This window comes from Plutella xylostella, chromosome 27 (genome assembly GCF_932276165.1).
Source record: "Plutella xylostella chromosome 27, ilPluXylo3.1, whole genome shotgun sequence".
NCBI lineage: Eukaryota > Metazoa > Arthropoda > Insecta > Lepidoptera > Plutellidae > Plutella > Plutella xylostella.
The window spans coordinates 7,308,178-7,332,020 of NC_064007.1; the positions used below are offsets into that span (position 1 = coordinate 7,308,178).

Here is a 23,843-nt window from a genome sequence, read left to right on the forward strand (position 1 = left end):
TACAAAATAAACCACAGGATAGGTACCCAAGGAAAGATATAAAAAATCAAAAGTTGTTAAAAATACATTTAATTTCAATCCTATAAGTAAAATAAAATAACAAAATGCAAATGTAAAATAAGGTAGGTCCATACCTAACACCAATCTTTCAATATTAATTTATTCAAACATAATAATATGTTTAATCAGTTGAAATTTTGAGAATCGTCAAACATCATCGATGCGTTCTTAATAAAAAATATATATCAGTTTTTGGAATATATTATCCATATTGAGGCGAGTAGCATCAGACCGAAGTTGACGTGGGCCGCCGCGGTGGAGTTGGGGCTGCGCGAGCGCTTTACCTGGTTTTGACGTACCTGGAAAGTTTAAAATTATAATAACATAGCCCGTGAGCCTCAAAACTCACCTTTAAAAATTTATTATTTATATGTAAATCCAGGGCATTGATAACAACAATATTTTCTTTGTCGTCTAATAGAGAAGAAACTCTTAAAGGGGGTGCCCCTGGGCTGTATCTTTCGATATTCAATTATATTACTCACAATGTTATTGATCCAGTCGGTGTAGCTAGCGACGCGCATGAATACTTGAGGGTAGAAGGAATCGCCACATGGCCTGTCAAGACGTGAAAACGAGGCCACCCCCACCACCACCCCGTTGTACACCAGGGGACCACCGGAGTCACCATGACAAACACCGGCTCCTGTAAGGGACAAACTCTTATTGTTAGCCGAGCTATGACGTCTTGACGAGTCTGGAAATTACCCAACATGTGTAAACACAAACTTTCTCTTTCAAAAACACTCTTGAATCCACTTCGTAGCGGGTCGGTTTTTCATGAAACCTCAAATGCACTCGATAAAACTCGTCAATCGTCTGCATAAGTCGGTCCAGCACGTCAACTCGAGTCGGATATACGAACTTACCTCCAACATCAAGCAGCGCCGCGCAGAGCACGGAGTCTGGGCCCTGAACCCCCCACCGCGCGCTGCAGGTGTCTCGGTCCACGTTGCGCAGCCCCACGTGCCGGAGACCGAGTGGCAACGAGTTCGCCTATAGAGTGTTTAATTGGAAATAGTAAGCCGAAAGGATTGATTAATCTATCTATCATTCTAAACCCATGTGATGGGATATTACATATTTATTTATCGATTGAGAAATTTGATCATTTTTGATTATATGAAATCTGTCAGAAGTGAACTCACAACAGTCCGTTCCCACCCAACAGCTACCACAGACGCGTTGTCCGGGACCACATACCCCCCCGGGGGGATGACGGCTGGCTGCACCGAGCTGCTCCGGTAGTTGCTTATACTGTCCGACAGCACCAACACTGCCACGTCGTTAAGAGGGACGTTATAGCTCTCGTGAACCACGATCTTGGACGTCACGTGTACTGAGCCTCCGCGGTCATTGTAGGTGGATCCGACGCGAATGTCAACTTTAGATGGCCTCAAGATGGTAGTGTCATTGATTATTCTGGAAAGATTTTTTAGGTATGGTGTACCTAGATCATCCACTGTATGACTTGATACTGCAGTGGCAAAGGGCCTACCTATAAATAACACAATTCAGATTGCTTCTCTTTTGGATTGACTAATTTGATATTTTATATTATAGTAAATATATGCGCTACACGGTGCCTTAGGCCGTTTGTCCACCACAGCCGTCACCATCCGTGACGCTCCGTCAGCGAGAACGACGTGAAGGATGACGGCGCTCGGACACTTCATGGCCATGTTAAATGATATCACAAAATTGGCGACGTCATCACCTCCCGGTAACGGCGGTGGTGGAGGAACAGCCTCAGAGCCGGGACAACTTCCTTTAGACCGCGTCCACGACGCCAGCGAGCGGGGAATTACGTACAGTAAGTAAGCCTCCACCATAAAGGAAATAATCCTAGTTATAATAGTTATAGCCGCTATTGCGGCTAATCCCTTGTGCTTGGAATCTAGAAGTTAATCTAAAAATCGCTAACGATGGTCGTTCTAAAAATTGGAATTAGCATGACGAGGGGGTGGCCTTGGCAGTTTTTGGAATAAACGCTTTCAAACGGAAGTTACGATTTTTTATCCACTGGCGGTGCTTGTTCTGCGTATAATAGCGCCTTAAAGGCGCAGCGAAGCTCTTGGAGGTACCTAGTGTAAGCAAAATGGATTTTATGATCTGAATTGTATTAAATAAGTACCTAAGGATCTTTTCCATTGTAATGATCTTACTTTGTAATTTGGTCTTACATTATTATTCTGAGATCTGGGAATGACATCTGTTCTGTGATCGCCCATTGTCTATGGTTTGTCTGTGATCAAAATAGAGGAAGTTACTTCCGGGATCCGCCATATGCCGCGAAAAGGGTCCACACAACTTATCCCGGAGAAAACGTTTTCGATGTTGGAATCAGGCGCACGACATTTTTATCATCCCATACAACATTTAATCCATATTTTATTTTGTATCGCTTTTGGCAACCCTACGTTCTTATAGCATTACGTCAAACACTGACGTGTTTATTGTAAACAAAAACATAACCTCAAAAACATATGATAAATCGAGGGCCGCAAATTTGAAATATTACTGATTCGAATTTGGAATTTGTACGTTATACCTCCCTAGTTTTAAAACATTGCAACAAGAACATTCTTGGGATACAATCAAAGAAAAACATACCTAGTTAATTCCAAAGTTCAATCTATTTTCACAGCAATCCTTTTCCACAACAAACACAACACTACATCTTAAACTCTTCACAGAAATCTGATGAACCACTGCAGCCTCAAATAATCACATTAATCACATTCCACTTTCACAATACTAACTGTTTTGAAGTAGATAATACTTAACACGAAAAACAACAAAACAATTGAACCACGAGAAAAAGGTTAAATCGGTCAGACTTGTGTAAGTTCCAAGTGTTTCTGTTTAATTATGCTAAAGTTTAAATCGGCACTGAATCACGATTATAATTATTCCTATGAACTTTCAAATTAGTTACTAGTAATATTATTAATTAGTAGGTAAACATAAAAAAGCAGAAAGCATTTTTTTCACCCGTTGCCATATTGTTGCCAATAGAGAAAATAAACGACGATGTTGCCAGTAAGTCAAAGACCCGTTCCCGTTTCCGACATTTTTATTTCGTCGGATTTCACAACCCAATTAAATAAACAGAAAAAATTGTTTTACGAAGTCTTTTTTTCACTGTCTATTATTTACGTAATATTAGAGACAAGTAAAAATAAATAACGGCGTGAACTCGCGTTTCGCGGACCTTCGCGCTGAAAGTGTAGCGCGGGCTTAAAGAATAAAATATTTAAAAATGAACGGATCGGTTTCCATAGCTACGTGATTTTATAAGGTCGTTGACACTCGTTGATATTACGTAGGTCACTGTGTCACGTCAGGGTTGTTGGTACCCAGTTTTCGAGTAAAACTTTGGACGTTGATTATTCAAAAACGGTACCGTATTTTGAGATTCTGACTTCTTTCCCGGGCTTAGATATAACATGCTGCACATGCTGGTTTCGGCTTGATATACCCTTTTTGCAACACCCTGTATATACGCGCTTGTTGTTGTTTTGCGGTCGAGCAAAACAATTAAGTATTATTATTTCTGATTAATTGTGGAATGTTCAGGTGAAAATGTTGTAAAAGTAATAAATAAGTATAAGTGGTAACAAGTGAGTTTAATATTGGTGCACCCGCCCTATCGGATTTGTCAACAGTCAGAAGTGGCACGAACGGTCCTGACTAGTGAAAAGGGAAAAGCTCCATAATTACTTCCATGGAAAATACCTATCTGAACTTGAGACTAGAGGTCAGTGCGTTCCAATTTTTGTTAATTCGTAAATCCACAAGTGACTTGAAAGTTATGATGCCAATACCTACCAAGTGATCACGAAACACTGGTACTGGTTGTGTTCATAATCAAGGCTTATACATTTAATTTCGGAGCATACAGTCAACTATAAGTGAACTGAACAGATTGTAATTTACTCTTATTTGGGATTCGGGAACATCCCCACACGCTCCTACTCGCGGGGTCGGTTTATCGCGTGGAGTAGGTACGTTCACGGTGCGCGGCGGCGGCCGGCCGGGCCGGGCGGAGGCGCCGGCGGCGGCGCGGCGGCAGCCAGCCAGCCCGCCCGTGACTTGAGTGATCCGTGTGACCGTGGAGAGCACCTACGACGTGTGCGTTTAAAAAGTGTTTGTGTATGTAAAATGTGATGTGGTTCACGGTTCATGAATCCTGAAAATTATTTAAGAAAAGAAGATTAGAAAATAGAAGTTAGCAGCCCAAGATTAACATTTGGTGTGATGTCACAGCCGGCGTGCCCCAAGGCGGTGTCCTTTCCCCTATCCTTTTTTCAGTATTTATCAATACGCTTGTATCCGTTCTCAAGTTCACCTCTTACCACTTGTACGCTGACGATCTGCAACTGTATGTTTCCTGTGGTCCCGGTGATGTTTTGGAGGCTATTGACAGGATGACTGCTGATCTCGATGCAGTCAAAAATTGGACAGCAAACTACGGTCTCCTAGTTAATCCCTCTAAAACCCAGGTTATGTTTGTTGGCAGCAGGTATCACTTGGCTAGACTGCGAAACGGCCCACTACCACCAGTAATCTTCGATGGGGTTACTTTGCCTTACTGTGACAGTGTTAAAAACCTTGGTCTTCATATCCAGAATAACCTGTCATGGGAATTGCATGTCTCAGAAATTAGTCGCAAGATCTATGCCTCGATGCATGGACTAAAACGGTTGCAGAATTTCCTGCCATACTCGACCAAAGTTACGCTAGTCAACTCCTTGTTGCTCCCTATCATTGACTACGCAGATGTGTGCTACCCTGATATCACCGAAGAGCTACTTGATAAACTCGACCGTCTGCTCAACTTATGCATTCGCTATATTTTTGGCCTGCGTAAGTATGACCATGTCACCGATTTTCGTAATAAACTCAAGTGGCTCAACATCCGTCATCGAAGGAATGCTCATATTGTTTCCCTAGTATATGGTATAGTCTATAATCCTTGTGCCCCCTCTTACTTAACCGATCGCTTCTCATTCTTTGACTTTACTGATCGTCCTCAACGGTCAAGTCGAAATTTGCTCTTTCGTACCCCAGAGCATAATTCGGCAGGGTATTCGGATTCTTTCACCGTGTCAGCGGTTCGCCTGTGGAACGAGTTACCATTGCATATAAGGCAATCACAGTCCATAGAAACCTTTAAGTCTAAGGTTCGTCTGCACTACCTCCAGAAACAGAACAATCAGCAGCAGATCTAATATATAGTTTATCTGTTTTGTTGTAGTTTGTAAGTGTGACGATGATATTATTATTTTTTGTTATAGTAACTATATATTTTATTTATTTATGTAGGTATATATATATATATATTATGTATTTATAAGTATATTTTTTACGTTTATTTTATGATATTATGTATAAGTAAGTATATATTCTAGTGTTAAACAATAGATATTAAACAGAATTAAACTTTTCTCATTGTCTTTCGCACTACCTATCATTTTCTCCACAACGCCCAAGGTTAACTGGAAGAGAATGCTTTTAGCATTAAGTTCGCCTATGTACAAATAAATTTATGTGCAATAAAGAATTTAATAATAATAATAACATTTTGTATGGGGGCACCAAGATGCCATAGACCTGCCAGCATCTCATCTGGTTCATAATGTGTGTTGTTTCATAAGAAAACACTGACAGAAATTTCATCAACATTGAAACGGTATAGCAGGTGTTCAAGATGTTAATCTTGGGCTGCTAACTTTTATTTTCTGATCTTTCCCTTGAATATTCACCAAAAGTCATTTAATCTGAAATTGCTGAAAACCGTTTCTAGGTATTAATAATACCTTTCATATGAACTATCAGTTGCAGCTGAATTCCTTCAGGTTCAACCTGCAAACTTGAATATTCATGAAATATTGAGTACTTTTCACCCAAAATCTGTCAGAAAGTGGCTCCTGCACACCTGCTATACCGTTTCAATGTTGATGAAACTTCTGTCAGTGTTTTCGAATGAGTCAATACTGTTAGCTAAACTATTCCTTTGCTAAAAATTGTTGTTATTTTCCAATATTTTTAAATATGTTATAATTATTTTGTGCATTTTTGTCGCTTACAACACATGATTAAAGACGATACTGGCAACACAGGATTAAAAAAAGTAGGGTTCAGAAAAAATATGAATAGGGAATGGCGGTTCGAAGTTACAATTGTTACAAATGTGCATGTGAATTACTGATAAATAAGCTTTGTTACTGTTTAAAAAGTTTAAATAAAGTGTAAGTGAGTAACTAAGGTGTCTAAATTAATAATTCAGAAGTGAAAAGACCAGCTCACCGATCGGTATGTACATATTTACGTAATAATTAGCAAAACATGTTGTGTTTTCAGTTTATTGTGAGTTTACTAACGATGCATGTAACGATTGCTATCTTTAGAGTACCTAAAAGCACCAAAATAACATGAGATTCTAAGTTTGGTAGAGAATAATTATGGCCTCTGTATTTACACCGGATTTTATTTTAAGTTAGAGGCCTTGTTCACGAACATGAACTGATCAAATAGGTTCTTAAACTGAACTGTAAATAAACTGAACAAACGAACATGATCATCAACCAGCAATAAACTTGTCTGGATCTACACGTGGTCCTCTTCTAAGAATCCTACAGTAGTTAGTAGTTGCTACTTAGTACATTTGTACGCGTGATTGAGTTTCTTTTATACCTAGTTTATTTTATAATTGTATGTGCTCGATTTAAAATTCTCATTACGTAGGTGTTTAATTAGGGAGCATCCGAATTTTGAATTTTTTTCAACATTCATTCAGCTTCCATAGGTACCTACGTAAATTTTAGACAATCTGTCATTTTGACCGCGATTCTGCCAATATCATGTATTGGATAAAAAGTGTTCTGCCAATATCATGTATGGGATAAAAAAGTGTTCTGCCAATGTCATGTATTGAGTTGACATAGAAAAAAAAAGTATTCAGCCAATGTCGTGTTTTGGATTAGATTTAAGTCATAAAAAAAAAATATATACAAATCCGCCATTGCCGTGTTTTGGATTAGACAAATATAACAATTATCAGTTTAAAATTAAATAAATAAACCTAATATTAATTAAATTGAAAATATACATTTTATTAATGGAGATAATTTTCTTCCTAGTAGTGAATTATTGGGAAGTCTATCCCACTCTGCGATCGCACCAACAGCCGCGCTTCGCGCGTTGTTGGTGCTCTCTCGAGTGGGATAGCCTTCCCAATAATTCGTATTCGATATTCATATTAGAATAAGATGGTATTTCTTATGATTATTATTACGATTATATATGTATTCAAGACGCGTTCCAGATTTTTTAAGATAACATAAAAAGTTTGCGCGTCGTCGTCGCTCGCTATTTCATGCCTTCCCGGTAATTCATTATCAGACGGCGGCGGCGACACGGTGCAAATGTGGAATGTGACAGACTTCGCAATGCGTTTTTAATTTAAAGAACTTAGCACGGCTTAGCTATTAATACAGAGTGGGGTACACTTTCCAACGTTTTGATTATGAGGATTAGTTATTTTTAGATAAGTACCTACCTGCATTACATGCACACTACATATATTATATTATTTAATTCACAATCGCAATGGAATTTCAGTAGGTATGTACACAACACACACAGTCTATGATTGACTCTACACATGAATCTAGTTGGTCAGAGTGTTGAGAATTCTTGGCTAGAATCTCAGAAGGAGCAGATATTTGTTTATAACCAATATGCGTTTGATCTCGGTGTTGGATGTTAAGTGTGAATTTTAATACTTATGTTGTTTGAGGTATATCTGTATGCATATGAATAAGTGTTCTTAACGACATTCATAAAAAATACAACGTCTTAAAAATACAAATAATTACATTAAGTCGGATGGCACAGTGGTTAGGAACTGACTGTTGTGTTGAGGGTCGTGGGTTCGGTCTCCGTATTTGTTTAATCATAGATAAGTAGGTATTTGTTCTCAGGTTTTGGATGTGCCGAAAAATGCCAATATACTGGGTGTTGCAAAAAGGGTAGGTAAGTATGCCATGCCGCGCCGTGCCATGCGGCACACGTAGGTTTCGGGTTAGTATACCCTGTTGCAACACCCTGTAGATAGATACATATTATAAATAAAAAAAAATACATCGTTTGGTGTCGGCATTTTATTAGTGGAACTTTTTCATTGTGTAAGTATTTGATTTCTTTCCCATAAGTCGGTACCTAGTATCAACGCAGGTATCGGATGTCACATAATGCCGCCAGTAGGTAACTGAGTGACTTGCCATTTGAATCTTAACATAACCACCCAGTTTAATTTGAGCTATAGATTTGTATGAAATTTTAATTTTAACACTAATGACTCGAGATTTTGGTTTCGGTTAATCTTCAATATTCTCTCAACCCCTTCATGACTTTCGTTTTGGTATTCAGTTCTCATGAATCGGTACCTTGTTCCATTCTAAAACACATATCAGAAGGACTAGTATGGAGTATTTAAGACGCGACAAAAGTTCTCCGTCGCGCTCGCCCTTGAGGCTGCGCGATGTGAGTGAGCGCGATGCAAAACTTATGTCAGGTCTTAAAATTGCGCCCTGTGCTAGCCCTTCTGAAGCTATGAGAAAAAATAAATAAATAATTATTTGACGAAGTTTAGTAATAAGGTCAGTGAAAGGATAAAAACTATCTGACTTCCACAAAACTAGATTTTCTATGATGAGTGGTCATCCACCATAGAAAAGTAGGTAAGTATTGCGTGAAATAACTGGGTCTTTATTATTTATATTTATTTATCTAAGGGTCTGTTTCACAATGTCTGGTTAGTGACTATCTGTGGGATAAAATACATGGTGTCAGTGTCAAAAAAATTATAAAAGAGAGTGGCAGGTAGGCACTAACCAGACATTGTGAAACATGGTCTAAGTCAAATTACTCTGACTACCACCAAAGGTCCCGGATTCGATCGTCCGCCGGGGCAGATATTTGTTTAAACACAGATATTTGCACTCGGGTCTTAATGTTTCTGTTTTTTTGTACCCACCTGTCAAGCGTGGAGATTATAACAAAAACCCTCCAGTATTGGAGGATGCCAATTTTTAGCAGGGGACTTGTACGGGATGTGTGTGTGTGTGTTTTTTAGTGAAAAAATAGTTTAATAAAAATTAAGTCTATGATCAGAATTAATTTATTATTTATTAGTTTCTGCGTTTTAAACTCAATGCAGAAACATAAACTACCCCTTCGGGGTTTACAGTCGTGACCATAATTATGTATGTATGTAAACCCAATGCATTCATATGATAAGAGGGTTGGTAGCTCAACCTATAACGCACCCGCTTCTCACGATAGAGTTCGAGTTTGATGCCTGGGCCATGTACCAATGAGTTATTTGGAACTTATGTACAATGTATACCTTTGTTAAATAAAATTTACAGAGGGTGTAAGTACTAAAAATATTAGATACTAAATAAAAAATGAGTTCACACGTGTAAAATGGAAAATACCTAGGTATGGAAACATGCTCGTTAGCAATTATTATTAAAAGCCGTCCCTCCCGTGCGGCAAAAACCACAATTGAATTAAGTTCAATTTCGCGCGACATTTTTTTTGCATACGTTTTAGTTTTTGATTGTATAAAATAGTGGGTGGCGGCCGTCATCGTTCATTATTTTCGTGACTCCAAGAATCTTCAGTTGAGCTTTGTGGTACCGATACCCCTGCTCCGCCGCTGCCTTCCGTCATCGCCGCCGCTCGCCGCCCCGCCCGCCCTGTCGCCGCCCGCCTGCCCTGCCGCCGCCCCCCCTGCCCTGCTGTTGCCCTCGCTGCCCCGCCTGCCGCTGTCGACCACCGTCGTCTGCTCTGCCGCTGAAGTCTGATTGAATACCGACTTCTCTCATAAAAATAATGTAAGTAAGTATTTTTTACTATGTTCATTTATCTCTTTCCATTTTTATAACAGTTTCCTACATTTTAATGTAATTAGAAAATGTAATATTCTAAATAAACCTCATTTCAGTTCATCTGCTCTCCATCGCTGACAATATTTTTTACATATCTGATATAATTGTCATTTGCTTTTCAGGTCTGACTCCGAGTGCGAATCCGTTGTCGGCGCGCACGTCGAGGCTGCAGTTGCTGCTGCAAAGAAGAAACAGACGAGCAAAAGGAAGTCCAGCGCCGCATCGACCAGTTCAAGCAGCGCACCAAGGTAATTATAATAATTAAATCTCTTTACATTAATAGAGTTCAGTACAGTGTTGTTGTGTTGTATACCATGCAGTTAGTGAACCTGCTTACGGAGCACGAGGGCGAGGGTTCGAATCCCGTCCAGACAAACATTCGTGTTTGATGAACATGAGCATTTGTGTTTGTCTTGGGTCTGGTTTTTGTTTCTCTATCTAAGTATTTTTGTGTAAGTATAGCAGCTGACTGACATCTTACTGGGTCTGCATAATTTGAGGTCGGATGCCTGTGTGTGGGATATTAATTAAATTTATATTGTTGTTGCTCACTGTTCACACGTATTGACTTTGTATTTCTGATGAATTAGAGCAACTAAGTTGATGGAATGGTGTAGGTGGTGGGCAAGCTCGCATCATCTAAAACTTGTGTCCTAGCCAGTTCAGCGTCGCATTGTTTACTTCACCTATCTAGACATCAAGTATGTATGGTGTATACACCATGTGTAATAGATGCAAAGACCTGTGTATAGTGTTGTTTTTCGTGTAAGACAACCTTATTTATTTATCTAGTGGATTACCAAATTAATCTTGATATTTTTTATTTCACAGAGCGCAGAAGAAGAAACTGCACACGATTGATATTTTCGGGTTGTGCAACGACGAGGACGAAGTGTTGGCGCAGAACAAGACGCTGCCATCCTTCGTCGTAAACCGCGTGGCCAACGGGAACCAGCGACGTGTAGCAAACACGTCGGGCGACTTTTACGTGGAGGTGAAAGTTTACGCGCGGCGTGACGCTGAGGACGCGCCGAAGGACACCCGCTGGACCAAGGCCTTGCTGCGGCTCAACACCTACGTGGAAGACGGGTCGCCGCAGTGGAAGTTGCTGCATCGATTTGTGAAGGAGGCGAGCAACCTCTTCAGCGACAGCACGCCGTCGTTTTATAACCCGGATACAATTAAATTTAAAGAAGCATAACCTTTTTAATAATCTACATCTAATAAAATATATTTTTTCCTAGTTATTCCCGTTATTATTATTGTTTTGTTTAATATAGCTGAATTATTAAATTGATAAAGGTAAAAGTAAAATTAGAGTAGGAGTAGGTAAAGGTATAAGGTATAACTATAAAGGTAAGGCAAGGTAAGGTAAGGTAAGGTAAGGTCTAATGGTCTTATTTTAGTTCGATTTTTTAAGTAGATAGTTCCTATGAAAGTTGCTTTTAGATTCAGTACTTGCATTTTTAACCTTATACTGTACGTCTAGTACAGGATTTGCAATTTTTTAAAACTATAAAAGTTTACTTTTTCTTCTGTCATCTGCATACATTATTTGACAAAAGTTGCATGATAGTTTCCTCTAGAGCCGTCACTTTGTATGCGAGAAAACGTAAACTTTTATAGTTTCTAACAAACCCGTACTAGACCCTCTTACCTCAAACCTCTCGTTACGTCCTGTTAGCTAGATTATATTTTTAGTTAGTTAATTCAACAGATTACAAAATGCCATATTGCACAGTATGTAAAGTAAACGTTGAAAAGAGAAAGTGGATTGGACATTTGCGAAGTAATTTACATAAGACCAACGAGTTAGTTATTGATACAAATGATGGTGTACATATAATTCATTCCGCTTTTCAAAGTAGAATTGTCACTTACAGAATAGTTGTGCCCGAGGGTGAGGAGCTTTATTCTACGTCTTTATTTTTCATGAACATAAAAAATAAAGTAAAATCGCTTTTAGATCAATCACTTCAAAAACATACTTGTATCAAAGTAAACTTTGAATTTTATGCAAATTTTATAATGATGAGTAATGATAATCAAGATATAAAATCTTTTGCTACCCAAAATATTCCTCTTCATTTTAATTACGATTTTAATAAATATTTCTCCGAAATTGAAAATATTTTGATTAAGAAAATGGAATCGTTTCAGCAAAGGGATTCTGGTTGGTCAGTTTTGAACAACTGTCACATTGATATAAACATTAATAAATATGAAGCACTAAGCGGGTCCAAATACATAGCTCTGCCTAAATTAATTAAGAACAAAAAAGCATGCTTAAATATTCGAAACAATGATGAGTACTGTTTTCTCTGGTGTGTTATGGCGGCTTTGAATCCAACAAAGACTCATCCTGAGCGCGTATCATCGTATCCACACTTTCAGAATGTGTTGAACACCAAAAACATGAACTTTCCAATTAGTTTCGCAGACATCTCAACTTTTGAGAAAAATAATCCTAATATTGCGATATTTGTCTATGGTTTAAAAGACAACAAAATTGAGGGACCATTATACCGATCTGAATCTGATGGTATTAATCACATTAATTTATTGCTAATCGAAAACGAAAATTCATCTCATTACTGTTTGATTAAAAATCTATCTCGCCTTGTGAGAAGCCAAATTACCAAGCACCACGGAAATATATTCTTTTGCGATGTATGCTTCACATTTTTCCGATCACAAGAAGAGTTGAACAATCATGTTTGCGGTGAGCCGACCTATTTTTTACCAGAAAAAGGCTCATTTGTCCAATTTAAAAATTATGAAAAAAAACAAGATGTGCCCTATGTCATATATGCAGACTTTGAAACAATGTTGCAGCCAGTGCACGGTTGTGATCCTAACCCAAATACTGCTACTACAACTGATTTACACCATCATATACCGATTGCTTTTGCATACAACATAATTTGCACTATTGATGAAACTCAAAACCTATTTGTTTCATACCGTGGTGAGGACTGTGTTTCCAAATTCGTTCAATCATTACAAAATCATTGTACAAAAATTAATGAAATGTTAAATACCACTAAACCAATGATTTTCACAGAGGCGGACAGCGAAAATTTTCAAAACGCAACGCGTTGTCACATTTGTAAACACTTGCTTTGGAATGACAAAGTTAGGGATCACTGTCATATCTCTGCTCAGTACCGCGGGGCAGCTCATGCTCATTGTAATTTACAGTACAAATTAAGTAAATTCGTTCCGATTTTTTTTCATAACTTGTCTGGTTATGATTGTCATCTTTTTATCAAGGAACTTGGTGAAATCCCTGGAAAGATACAACTAATACCAAAAACTAAAGAAAACTATATTTCATTCACAAAGTTTTTACCTGTTGGTGATGGAGATCATATTCGTCTGCGATTTGCAGATTCACTAAAATTTTTGGGAACTAGCTTGGGAAAGTTGGCTAAAACATTGACGCAAGACGATTTTCACTGTCTTAAAAAACATTTTCCAGCAGAAAAAGATTTTTGTCTTTTGACACGAAAGGGTGTATACCCATACAATTACATGACTAGTTGGGAGACTTATTTAGAAGATAGTCTACCTTCAAAGTCAAACTTTTATAATGTCTTAACCAATGAAGACATTTCAACTGAAGATTATGAACACGCCCAATCAGTTTGGAATCAGTTCCGAATTCAAACCATGGGTGACTACACGGATTTATATCTCAAAACCGATGTGTTAATTTTGTCTGATATTTTTGAAAAATTTCGTAAAACATGTAAACAGCATTATCAGTTAGATCCCGCACATTTCATCACCGCACCTCAATTGTCATTTGATGCAATGATGATCCATACAGGCGTTAAACTCGAACTCTTGAATGATCTATCTATGATTCGAATGATTCAAAGTGGTATAAGAGGAGGAATAGTTATGTGTTCCCATAGATATGTGAAGGCAAACCATAAATTCGTGCTAGATTATGACCCTTCACAACAAGATTCACACATCGTTTATATAGATTGCAATAATTTATATGGACACAGCATGTGTCAAAGTTTGCCTGAATCCAATTTCAGATTCCTCAACCAATGTGAAATAGATAAACTTGACGTTTCGTTAGTGGACGACGATGCGGATTATGGTTACATACTTGAAGTAGATTTGGCTTATCCTCATCACTTGCATGGTGAACATGATGATTTACCATTTTGTCCCGAAAAATGCATCCCACCCGGAGGTAAAACTAAAAAGTTAATTCCTAATTTATACGATAAATACAATTATGTGATTCACTACAGACATTTGAAAACATGCTTAGACCATGGTTTACTTCTTCAAAAAATTCATCGCGTTATCACATTTAAACAAAGTCCATATCTCAAATCATATATTGAGCTCAACACAAAACTTCGACAAGAAGCTAAATCGGTGTTTGAACAAGATTTCTTTAAACTTTTGAATAACTCAGTATTCGGAAAAACATTAGAAAATAACGAATCTAGGGTCACTGTGCATTTGGTGAAGCAATGGAATGATACAAATAACAAAACAAAAAAAAAATTGCAAGCCAATAGACTTATTGCGAACCCTCGTTTCCATAGCGTTTCCATTTTTAGTGAGAATTTAGTAGCCATTCAAATGAAACCAAAGAAAATTGTTTATGATAAACCGATATATATTGGGTTTACAGTACTTGAGCTATCTAAAACACACATGTACAACTTTCATTATAATATTGTAAAGCCATATTACCAAGATAGGGTTAAAATGTGCTACACAGACACTGATAGTTTTATTTATGCCATAAATTGTAATGATTTTTATCAAGATTTGAAAACTCATTTCATCAAATATTTTGATACAAGCAATTACAACATTCAGAATGAATACGGTCTACCTTTGATCAACAAAAAGGTGCCAGGTCTGTTCAAGGATGAAATGGGTGGACGAATAATAACAGAATTTGTGGGTCTGAGATCTAAAATGTACTGTATTAAAACTCAGGATAGGGTTGTAAAAAAAGCGAAAGGTGTAAAATCAAGTGTAATGAGGGATTTAACTCATTTAGACTATAAATCTGTACTTCTCGAAAATAACGTCATCCGCAGAAGAAACATTTTGTTTAGATCAATCCGTCACCAATTGTTTACGAGAAGCATAAATAAGGTGGCTCTATCACACAACGATGATAAAAAAATGATACGTGGTGATAAAATTAGTACGACAGCTTGGGGTAGCAAATATATATTTTAGTTGATAATATTACATACCTACTAATAACAAGTAATTTACATAATCTGTTGAATTAATTAGCATTGTTAAGTTAGGTTAGACACATGTTTTTAATTTTAAATGGCTGAGGGATGAAGATAGAGTTAAAGTTTATTTATCTATTCTACTTTGTATATTATGTTTATATTTGACTTTTATTATTTCAATACTTTTATTGATTGCACTGCAATACTTTTGATTGTACCAATAAGTTGTACCCTGTTTAAATAGATTATAAGCTAAATTTTAATGTTATCTTAAATAAAATAACATTATAACGGGATCTTTTGTTTTATTTATAAATCACACCTAAAAAGTAAGTATTATTGCTTGAAATATTCATAGAAAAGCCAAGTCTACACAACACGTGGTTACTGCATCGACCTACATAAAGTGCATCGCAAACATTTGTGTAAGTGTGAAAAAGATAGCATGATGTTTTCAAATTGCCGATGTTGCATTTTCATTATGTTTCACAACACGTGGCTACTGCGTAAAGTGCAGCGCAAACATTTGCGTAAGTGTGAAAAAGATAGCATGATGTTTTCAAATTGTCGATGTTGCATTTTCATTATGTTTCACAACACGTAGCTACTGCGTAAAGTGCAGCGCAAACATTTGTGTAAGTGTGAAAAAGATAGCATGATGTTTTCAAATTGCCGATGTTGCATTTTCATTATGTTTCACAACACGTGGCTACTGCGTAAAGTGCAGCGCAAACATTTGCGTAAGTGTGAAAAAGATAGCATGATGTCTTCAAATTGTCGATGTTGCATTTTCATTATGTTTCACAACACGTGGCTACTGCGTAAAGTGCAGCGCAACCTTTTGGGTAAGTGTGAAAAAGATAGCATGATGTTTTTAAATTTTCGATGTTGCATTTTCATTATGTTTCTTTCACTCTACTACCAGCGCTGCGCACGAGCACCTCACTGTTAAGACTCGGACCATTCTCAAACAAAACTCTGCAAAATGTCACAATCGGTAAGTTATCTATTTCTTTTCGAATATTTGAATGTAAAGTGCTCGAGAGTTATGGTGGACAATTATTTAATATTTTTTATTTCTTTCCAGATCCTGAATGAATCTAGCCCATACGGGTTAGGTACGCCGCATTCGTTCGACCACCTGCAGTGCGGACAAGTATGGTTCGACAGCGATGTTGAAGAGGTGCGGCCGTCAAGCCCAGAGAGAACCATCGCTAAAAAGAAAAGTGTTGCGGCCAGACAGTCCAGAAAACGGCGGGCGGAGGATGACACCACAACTTCTTACGTGATGAGCAAATCACCGCGACCAGGACATCGGCTCGTGAGAATTGAGGTTGTGGATCTGAACAGCAGTACTAGTGACAGTGAGTGTGTAGTGCTAAAAGCACAGTACGTTGTGACGCATCCGGTAGATGAGATAATAGACATGACGGAAAACCTAGTGAAAAAAATTACAAAGACTATGTGTAGCTCTTAAGTTAGTTTAGGTTTAGTATATAAACTGTATTTTTGTTTAGATGTAGGTAGATTAAAATAAATAAAAGACTTTAATAAAAATCTGGATTTTATTTTCTTTTAACATAATATTAATAATCATTATAATACCATTTCCTTAAACAAATAACTGTTTTTAAAGCACAATATTTTTGATGGTTAAAACAACAAATTTTGTCATTACCTTGATAACTATCAAATAATGATTTTAAGTTAGGGCACCCCCTTTCTCACTTGGGGGCTTGTCGCTCACGTCCGTAGGTACAAACCCTAGTTACCCTACACGTGCCCCCTGGGTGGTGCTAACGAGTGACAACGCCGAATGTCGGGCGGCGGTAAATCGACCCGACCTCCTCTCCTAGCAGAGGCGGCGATCTCCCGCCGTAAAAAAAGGAGAATCACCAACACGCCTGCCAAGCGCGGTGATTATGGCAAAAACACCTCCTAATGATGGAAAAACCAAAGCCCCGGCCCCCAGTCCCCGGCAGCCCCGCTATCCCGGACTCCGGTAGCGGTCACGGTAACGGCGGGGCAGGGGGTGCGAAGAATCTCCGGCAGAGAGTCGGCTACCAGCCCAACCGACCCTTGCACCTGGCAACATATAACGCACGGACACTGAGGGAAGACGTGAAGATAGACGAGCTGGAAGAGGAAATCAGCAAGTTAAAATGGGACATTATAGGGTTATCCGAAGTCCGACGAGAGGGAGAGGATACGGAAATTCTCCAGTCCGGAAACTTGCTGTACCACCGGGAGGGCGACCAACTGTCCCAAGGGGGTGTCGGGTTCATCGTCAACAAGTCCCTCGTCAACAACATCGTTGAAATCGGAAGTGTGTCGACACGGGTTGCGTACCTCATCCTGAGAATATCTAAACGATACTCAATGAAGGTCATACAGGTTTACGCACCCACATCTAAGCACACCGATGATGAGGTCGAACTTGCGTATGAAGACGTATCGTCTGCCCTGCGTAAGTTCACTACTCATTTCACGGTGGTGATGGGAGACTTTAACGCGAAACTCGGAAAACAAGAAGGCGGCGAGACGAAAGTGGGGTCACATGGATTTGGAGTCAGGAACCATCGTGGGCAAATGCTGGCTGACTTTTTGGAGAAGGAGGGCCTCTATATGATGAACTCCTTCTACAAGAAGAAGCCACAAAGGAAGTGGACGTGGATTAGCCCCGATGGGAAGACTAAAAACGAGATCGACTTCATATTGACGGATAAGAAGCACATATTCAATGATGTCTCAGTGATCAGTAGGGTTAAGACCGGCAGCGATCACCGACTCGTAAGAGGCACTTTGAATATAAACTGCAAAATAGAACGCTCCCGTCTAATGAAGTCCACGCTCCGTCCTACTCCTGCTCAAATTCAAGATCCCGAAAGCTTTCAGTCTGAGCTTTGCGACCGCCTGATATGTTTAGAGAATTGCGTTACAGTTGACGATTTAAATAATAGGTTTGTGGAAACTGTCCAAGAGGTAGGATCGAAATATTTTTCGTCCCGAACCAACCGAGGACCTCAAAAACTCTCAGATGGGACTCTGAGTCTCATAAGAGAACGGAGAGAAATGAGGTTGCAGTCTTCAGTTGATATGGTCGAATACAGACGTCTAAACAGACAGATCGCCAAAGCAAGACGTTGCGATATGAGACGCTACAATTGCAAGCGCATTCAAGACGCAATTGAGCAAAACAAGGGCTCCAAAGTCTTTGCTAGAAATCGATCTGTTCGACAGACTCTGTTGACCCAACTGAAGACCGACAGTGGCAACACCGTTTCATCAGTGCCCGAAATTCTGGGAGAAATTGAGAGATTCTACGGACAGTTATACACCACAACACAAAACCCTATTACCAGCGGTGCTCACGACAGCCGAGCACCACTCACCCGACACTATACCGAAGATATTCCGGACGTCAGTCTAGACGAGATTAGTATAGCTCTCAAACAGCTAAAAAACAACAAAGCTCCGGGAGATGATGGAATAACGACAGAACTTCTGAAAGCCGGCGGTAGACCGATTTTAATAGCACTTCGGAGGCTGTTTAATTCCGTCATACTCGAAGGCACAGGCCCGGAGGCATGGAGCAGAAGTGTAGTGACTTTGTTCTTCAAGAAAGGCAACAAAGCCCTATTGAAGAATTATAGACCCATTGCACTTCTGAGCCATGTGTACAAGCTGTTTTCGAGAGTTATTACGAATCGTCTCGAGCAAAGACTCGACGACTTCCAGCCACCCGAACAAGCCGGGTTCCGAAAATGCTATAGTACCATAGATCATATACACACGCTTCGGCAGGTTATACAGAAGACCGAGGAGTATAATCTACCTTTATGTCTAGCGTTTGTGGACTATGAGAAAGCCTTTGATTCTATTGAGCTCTGGGCGATGCTTCAATCCCTTCAGCGGTGCCATATAGACTATCGCTATATCGAGGTGTTGAGATGTATGTACAATGCTGCCACAATGTCAGTTCGATTACACGAACATAGCACAAAACCGATCCAGTTGCAAAGGGGCGTGAGACAGGGAGATGTTATTTCTCCGAAACTGTTCACCTGTGCACTGGAAGATATTTTTAAGCTTGTAGAGTGGAAAAGACTGGGCATTAACGTCAATGGCGAATATATCTCTCATCTACGATTTGCTGATGACATAGTTATTATGGCGGAAACGCTGGAGGAGTTGGGCGAAATGCTCACAGACCTCAATGATGCCTCTAAACAAGTTGGGCTGAAAATGAACATGGACAAGACAAAGGTCATGTCGAACGAACATGTTTCATCATCGCCCGTAACTGTAGGAGGTGTCACCATCGAAGTTGTCGATCAGTATCCCTACCTAGGACAAGTGATCCGATTAGGTAAATCCAACTTCGATAAAGAGGTAGCTCGTAGAATCCAACTCGGATGGGCAGCGTTCGGGAAATTACGACACATCTTCACCGAAAACATACCTCAGTGTCTGAAAACAAAAGTTTTCAATCAGTGCGTGTTGCCAGTGATGACTTACGGAGCCGAGACGTGGTGCTTCACCAAAGGGCTTATCCACAAGCTCAGAGTTGCTCAGCGTGCTATGGAAAGGGCTATGTTAGGCGTGTCCCTGCGAGATAGGATTCGCAATGAAGAAATCCGCAGGAGAACTAAAGTTACCGACATAGCCAAAAGGATTAGCACGCTGAAGTGGCAATGGGCTGGCCACGTAGCCCGCAGAGCCGACGACCGCTGGAGTAGAAAGGTTCTGGAGTGGAGACCCCGTGTCGGCAAACGGCGTGTCGGTCGCCCCCCAACCCGTTGGTCTGATGATCTGCGGAAGGTAGCGGGAAGCCGCTGGATGCAGATGGCGGGTGACCGTTTGGGGTGGCGATCGTTAGGAGAGGCCTATGTCCAACAGTGGACTACAGAAGGCTGAGAGAGAGACCCCCTTTCTCCGATATCTAGAACTTTACAATCAGGTGACAACTCTCTTAACCACTTTCATTTCTCAGAACCTTTAACAAATACATTTGCTTTGTCTAAAACTGGTTTTATTAACCTGCTAAATTCATTATAATCTATGTACCCTTGTCGCCAGTAAATTCCCCTATTTCTCTCCAACCATTTTACTTGTTTCTTTTCATCATCACTTAATTTTGAAAATGGATAAGGAGGCTTTACTAAATAGACCTGAGTATATTCTTTTGTAGCATATGCTAATTCTTTGATAATAAATCTATTTTTATAGTCACGAAATCCTTGCAAATCCAATAATAATAAATCAGTACTCATATTAGTTTTTTTACAATATTAGAAAGTGGTTTATACTCGATTATACAATCATTTAAAATAAGACAATAAGCTGTTGTTTGATCGGGTATTTCTACATCACTCTCTATTTCAACACGTACATCCACCGGTCCGGTTTTTAATGTTTCGTTTTGACGACAACAGTCAACAACGAACAAGGGTGCCTTTTCTTTAAATTGTTTTAAACTTAACAACGGCCCTAACTGATGTCCAAAATATGACTGTTGAAATTTCACGTACTGCTCGTATATTAATAGATATCGGTCTTCTCCAAATTTTATATCAAGATTTTCATATGGAAAATAGGTAGAATTTAAGAACACTTTAACATCGCGTAAATGACAATGATCGAATTGCGACATATCCGACTTAGCATTGCTTTTTCGATTCGTTTGTAAGCCTATAATAACAAACCGCGGTTTTTCCATTTGAGATGTAGTTTTTATTGACCACGTATGTTTGGTACTTCTTGGTAATAGAGGATATTCATAAAGATCCCAATTTCTAAATGCTATACTAATAGCTTTGTCTTTCTCTAAATATCTCAATAAGTGAATCCTCTCGCGATCTGATACTTTTATATGTGGCATTCTCCACACTAATTTATTTATGGTTATATCGTCTAATACTTCATTAGTACTTAATTTTATTGCGTTAAGGTTCGTGTTACTACGAAGAAGTACCAACTCATGCTTACAATTCATAATAATTTTTTTGTAATCCTCAGCGAAGCCAAAAATTTTATTTAATGGTATAGATACGGAAAAAGATCCTGAAGTAATTTTAGAGCCCTCAATTTCCCACCCCCACAACCGTGACATTTTAGATTCATTTTCATTCATTGACAACAAAGATTTTATAGTAGTTGTTATTCCTGCATTTTTTATTCTGTCTATCTCAACACCGTTGAGTTCATATCGAATATCTTGAAAAAGAAACAGTATAGCATTGTTAACAAGTTCAACACTGCTAACTTTCTCTCTTTTATCACCAACAGGACGAGACACTGTGATAGACCCTTCTATGTATAGTGTACTCGCTGTCGGCAAAACGTACAGATCTTGTTGATTAATAGGAATGCGAATCTCATCATTAAGGTTAAAACTGTTTATGTATGGTTTATACGAATGAACTTCATAGCTTTCAATACTGTTGTCATGGGTAATGGGATCTGTTATATTTAAAATATTCATTTTAAGAGTTTGATGGATTTCAGAAATTGTTTGTTTTCCTGTGTAAGCTTTCTCCTTTTTATAGGTGGTGGCTGATGGTCTGCGCGTAATGTACTGCGTATGTTATATAGGGGTTCAAACCTTTTATTGATGAAATCGATCATTTTTTTCTTAAATGCAAATAGAGTTGTAATTCTTCTTCTCGTAAATTAATCAAATTGTTTTTTGTGTCTAAAATTCTTATGTTAATTTCACTAACGCTGTCTTGATTTACCGGAAAATATATTAAATTTTTTGGAATTTCTATTATTCGGTATCCTGGCGGTACACTAGGAGCAAATTCGTAAATAATGTGACTGGGTTTTCCGTTAATATACGATCCGCTCACAATGTCACATTCGATGCGAACGATGGTTGTAGAAAGAATGCTTACTGGAAAGACGGAGTCATGTAATATATTGGCTTTAAGTATTTCATTTCTAAAACCCAATGTCCTCGCAATTGAACCAGCTTTTTCAAAATGAATGTCTTTCGAACAAAATATATTTGTACTTAAAGTATTATTGTTGCACATTAACTTAAATGTGCAATCAGTTAAATGTGATTTCAAGAAATCGTAAATATCTAGCAGTTCGTAAGATCCTTCAGGGATTTCTACCATTTCATTATCACCATAATAAAATTTATTGTTATTTTTACCTACGTTAGGTATCGAATTGAATGTTGAAAAAAATACTAGTCCGCATTCATATTCACCACCAAGTTGCAAAGCTGGCGAATAATTTGTAGACAAAGCGGATTTACAACCAGTAATTGATAGTGTGAACGACATTGTGATAATGAGGAAATATATAATCAATCGCTTGTTATAAACGGTTTCCAGATTTTTTTCAGAAATTTAATGCATAAGTGACCACAATTATAAAGATTACTTCCTTGACAATTTTGATAATTGTAGAATACATTATTTTTTTTTGTTAAATATGTTAATATTTCTTTAGGCGGTTTTAAACCATAACTATCAAAATAGTTCGTATAATTATTAACTTTGACATAGGCTACCCAGTGAGTTCCATCATTCACTGAAAGATCTAAATTTACAATAGCACACTCAATTTTCTTAGGCTTACTTGGCAGAGTATCTCTCATATAAACGCCGCGAAAATAAGGTATATCGCGAGTGTGTTTTAATATATCAATATTACTTAGAGCACGTCTGGGTAGCCGCGAAACTAGTTTTTTGGCGATTTTACACATAGTCCTTTGCCCTTTTTGTAGGGTTTTATGTATAAACCTTTCCCCAAAGCGATTGATTCCATCGTCTTATTGTGACGTTCAGATTCCGCCAGATTTTTTTGCGCTGACTTATAATCATTTACAGCTTTAGCTATTCCGCCTACACCACCGGCTAATGATCCCAATGCCGATAGTCCCGCAAAAATTGGAATTAAAGGAAGTATCCCTCCTGTTTTAGGAATGGGAATAATTCTAGGTAATTTCACACGGTTATTTTTGTGAAATATTTTTTTTGCAGCCAAATATGCTAACTCTATGGCATGTTTGTTATTTTTTGGTTTTATTTTCCTTAGCACTGATTTTAATTTGTTAACAGATGATTTAAATGATTGAACCCCAGCGCCAGTTCTAAGTTTAGCTTTCATAATTTTATTTACCAACCAAGATGCGACTTTTTCACCTGTACTAACGTCTTTTGATTTCAATCTTTGTTTTGCCATATTTTTTAACTTCAAATCTGCTTTATGTCGATCTTGTAAATTAGAATAGTTTGCGTAAGCTATATCGTGTTGCATGCATGCGTTGTCCAAACGATTAATGCCTTTATCACCTCTTCTTAAACGTTCTTGTAAGCGTGTACCTGGGCCACATTATTGATAGCCTGGTAAGTGTAACTCTACTGGCAAATTATTTATCAATGAGTTAAGGAGTCCTTTCCCTTTCATTACTGGGTGACTAATGAAAATAAATTGAACAAAACAGTATAATATATGTACTTCAATCTTTAATAACATTGCTTTTATCAATCCAACTGTTTTCTTTTGAGCTTAGACCAAGCCATTTAACACAAACCTTATTTCCAGACGTTTTAATTACCTTTTCAACTAA

At 38.4% G+C, this 23,843-nt stretch overlaps 3 protein-coding genes across 4 annotated transcripts in view; 2 read left to right on the forward strand and 1 right to left on the reverse strand.

Moving 5' to 3' along the window:
* The window catches only part of LOC125490748 (trypsin CFT-1-like), a 303,958-nt gene that overhangs the window by 241,756 nt on the left and 38,359 nt on the right, over window positions 1-23,843 (reverse strand). The window contains exons 3-6 of one of the 2 annotated variants that reach the window (XM_048631009.1): window positions 1,209-1,482; window positions 930-1,056; window positions 546-706; window positions 54-359 (exon numbers count right to left, since the gene is read on the reverse strand). The exons of the other annotated variant lie outside the window; for it this stretch is intronic. Coding sequence (XP_048486966.1) covers window positions 246-359; window positions 546-706; window positions 930-1,056; window positions 1,209-1,482 — 676 coding nt within the window. The 3' untranslated portion in view covers window positions 54-245. Of the gene's footprint in view, window positions 1-53; window positions 360-545; window positions 707-929; window positions 1,057-1,208; window positions 1,483-23,843 lie in introns of those variants that run through there. 2 annotated transcript variants of the gene reach the window in all.
* LOC119692642 lies at window positions 9,516-11,305 on the forward strand. The gene is made up of 3 exons (XM_038113798.2): window positions 9,516-9,968; window positions 10,145-10,270; window positions 10,854-11,305. Coding segments are annotated over exons 1-3 (498 nt in total). The 5' UTR covers window positions 9,516-9,966; the 3' UTR covers window positions 11,224-11,305.
* On the forward strand, window positions 15,994-16,810 carry LOC125490756. The gene is made up of 2 exons (XM_048631027.1): window positions 15,994-16,253; window positions 16,344-16,810. The coding sequence occupies exons 1-2, from the start codon at window positions 16,242-16,244 to the stop codon at window positions 16,731-16,733; spliced, it is 402 nt and encodes a 133-aa protein (XP_048486984.1). The 5' UTR covers window positions 15,994-16,241; the 3' UTR covers window positions 16,734-16,810.

What these genes read in the sequence shown, in the direction of transcription:
- LOC119692642 (XM_038113798.2), top strand. An exon ending in AGTTCAAGCAGCGCACCAAG is followed by an intron (nt 10,271 to 10,853) that starts GTAATTATAATA and finishes TTTATTTCACAG; the next exon opens with AGCGCAGAAGAAGAAACTGC.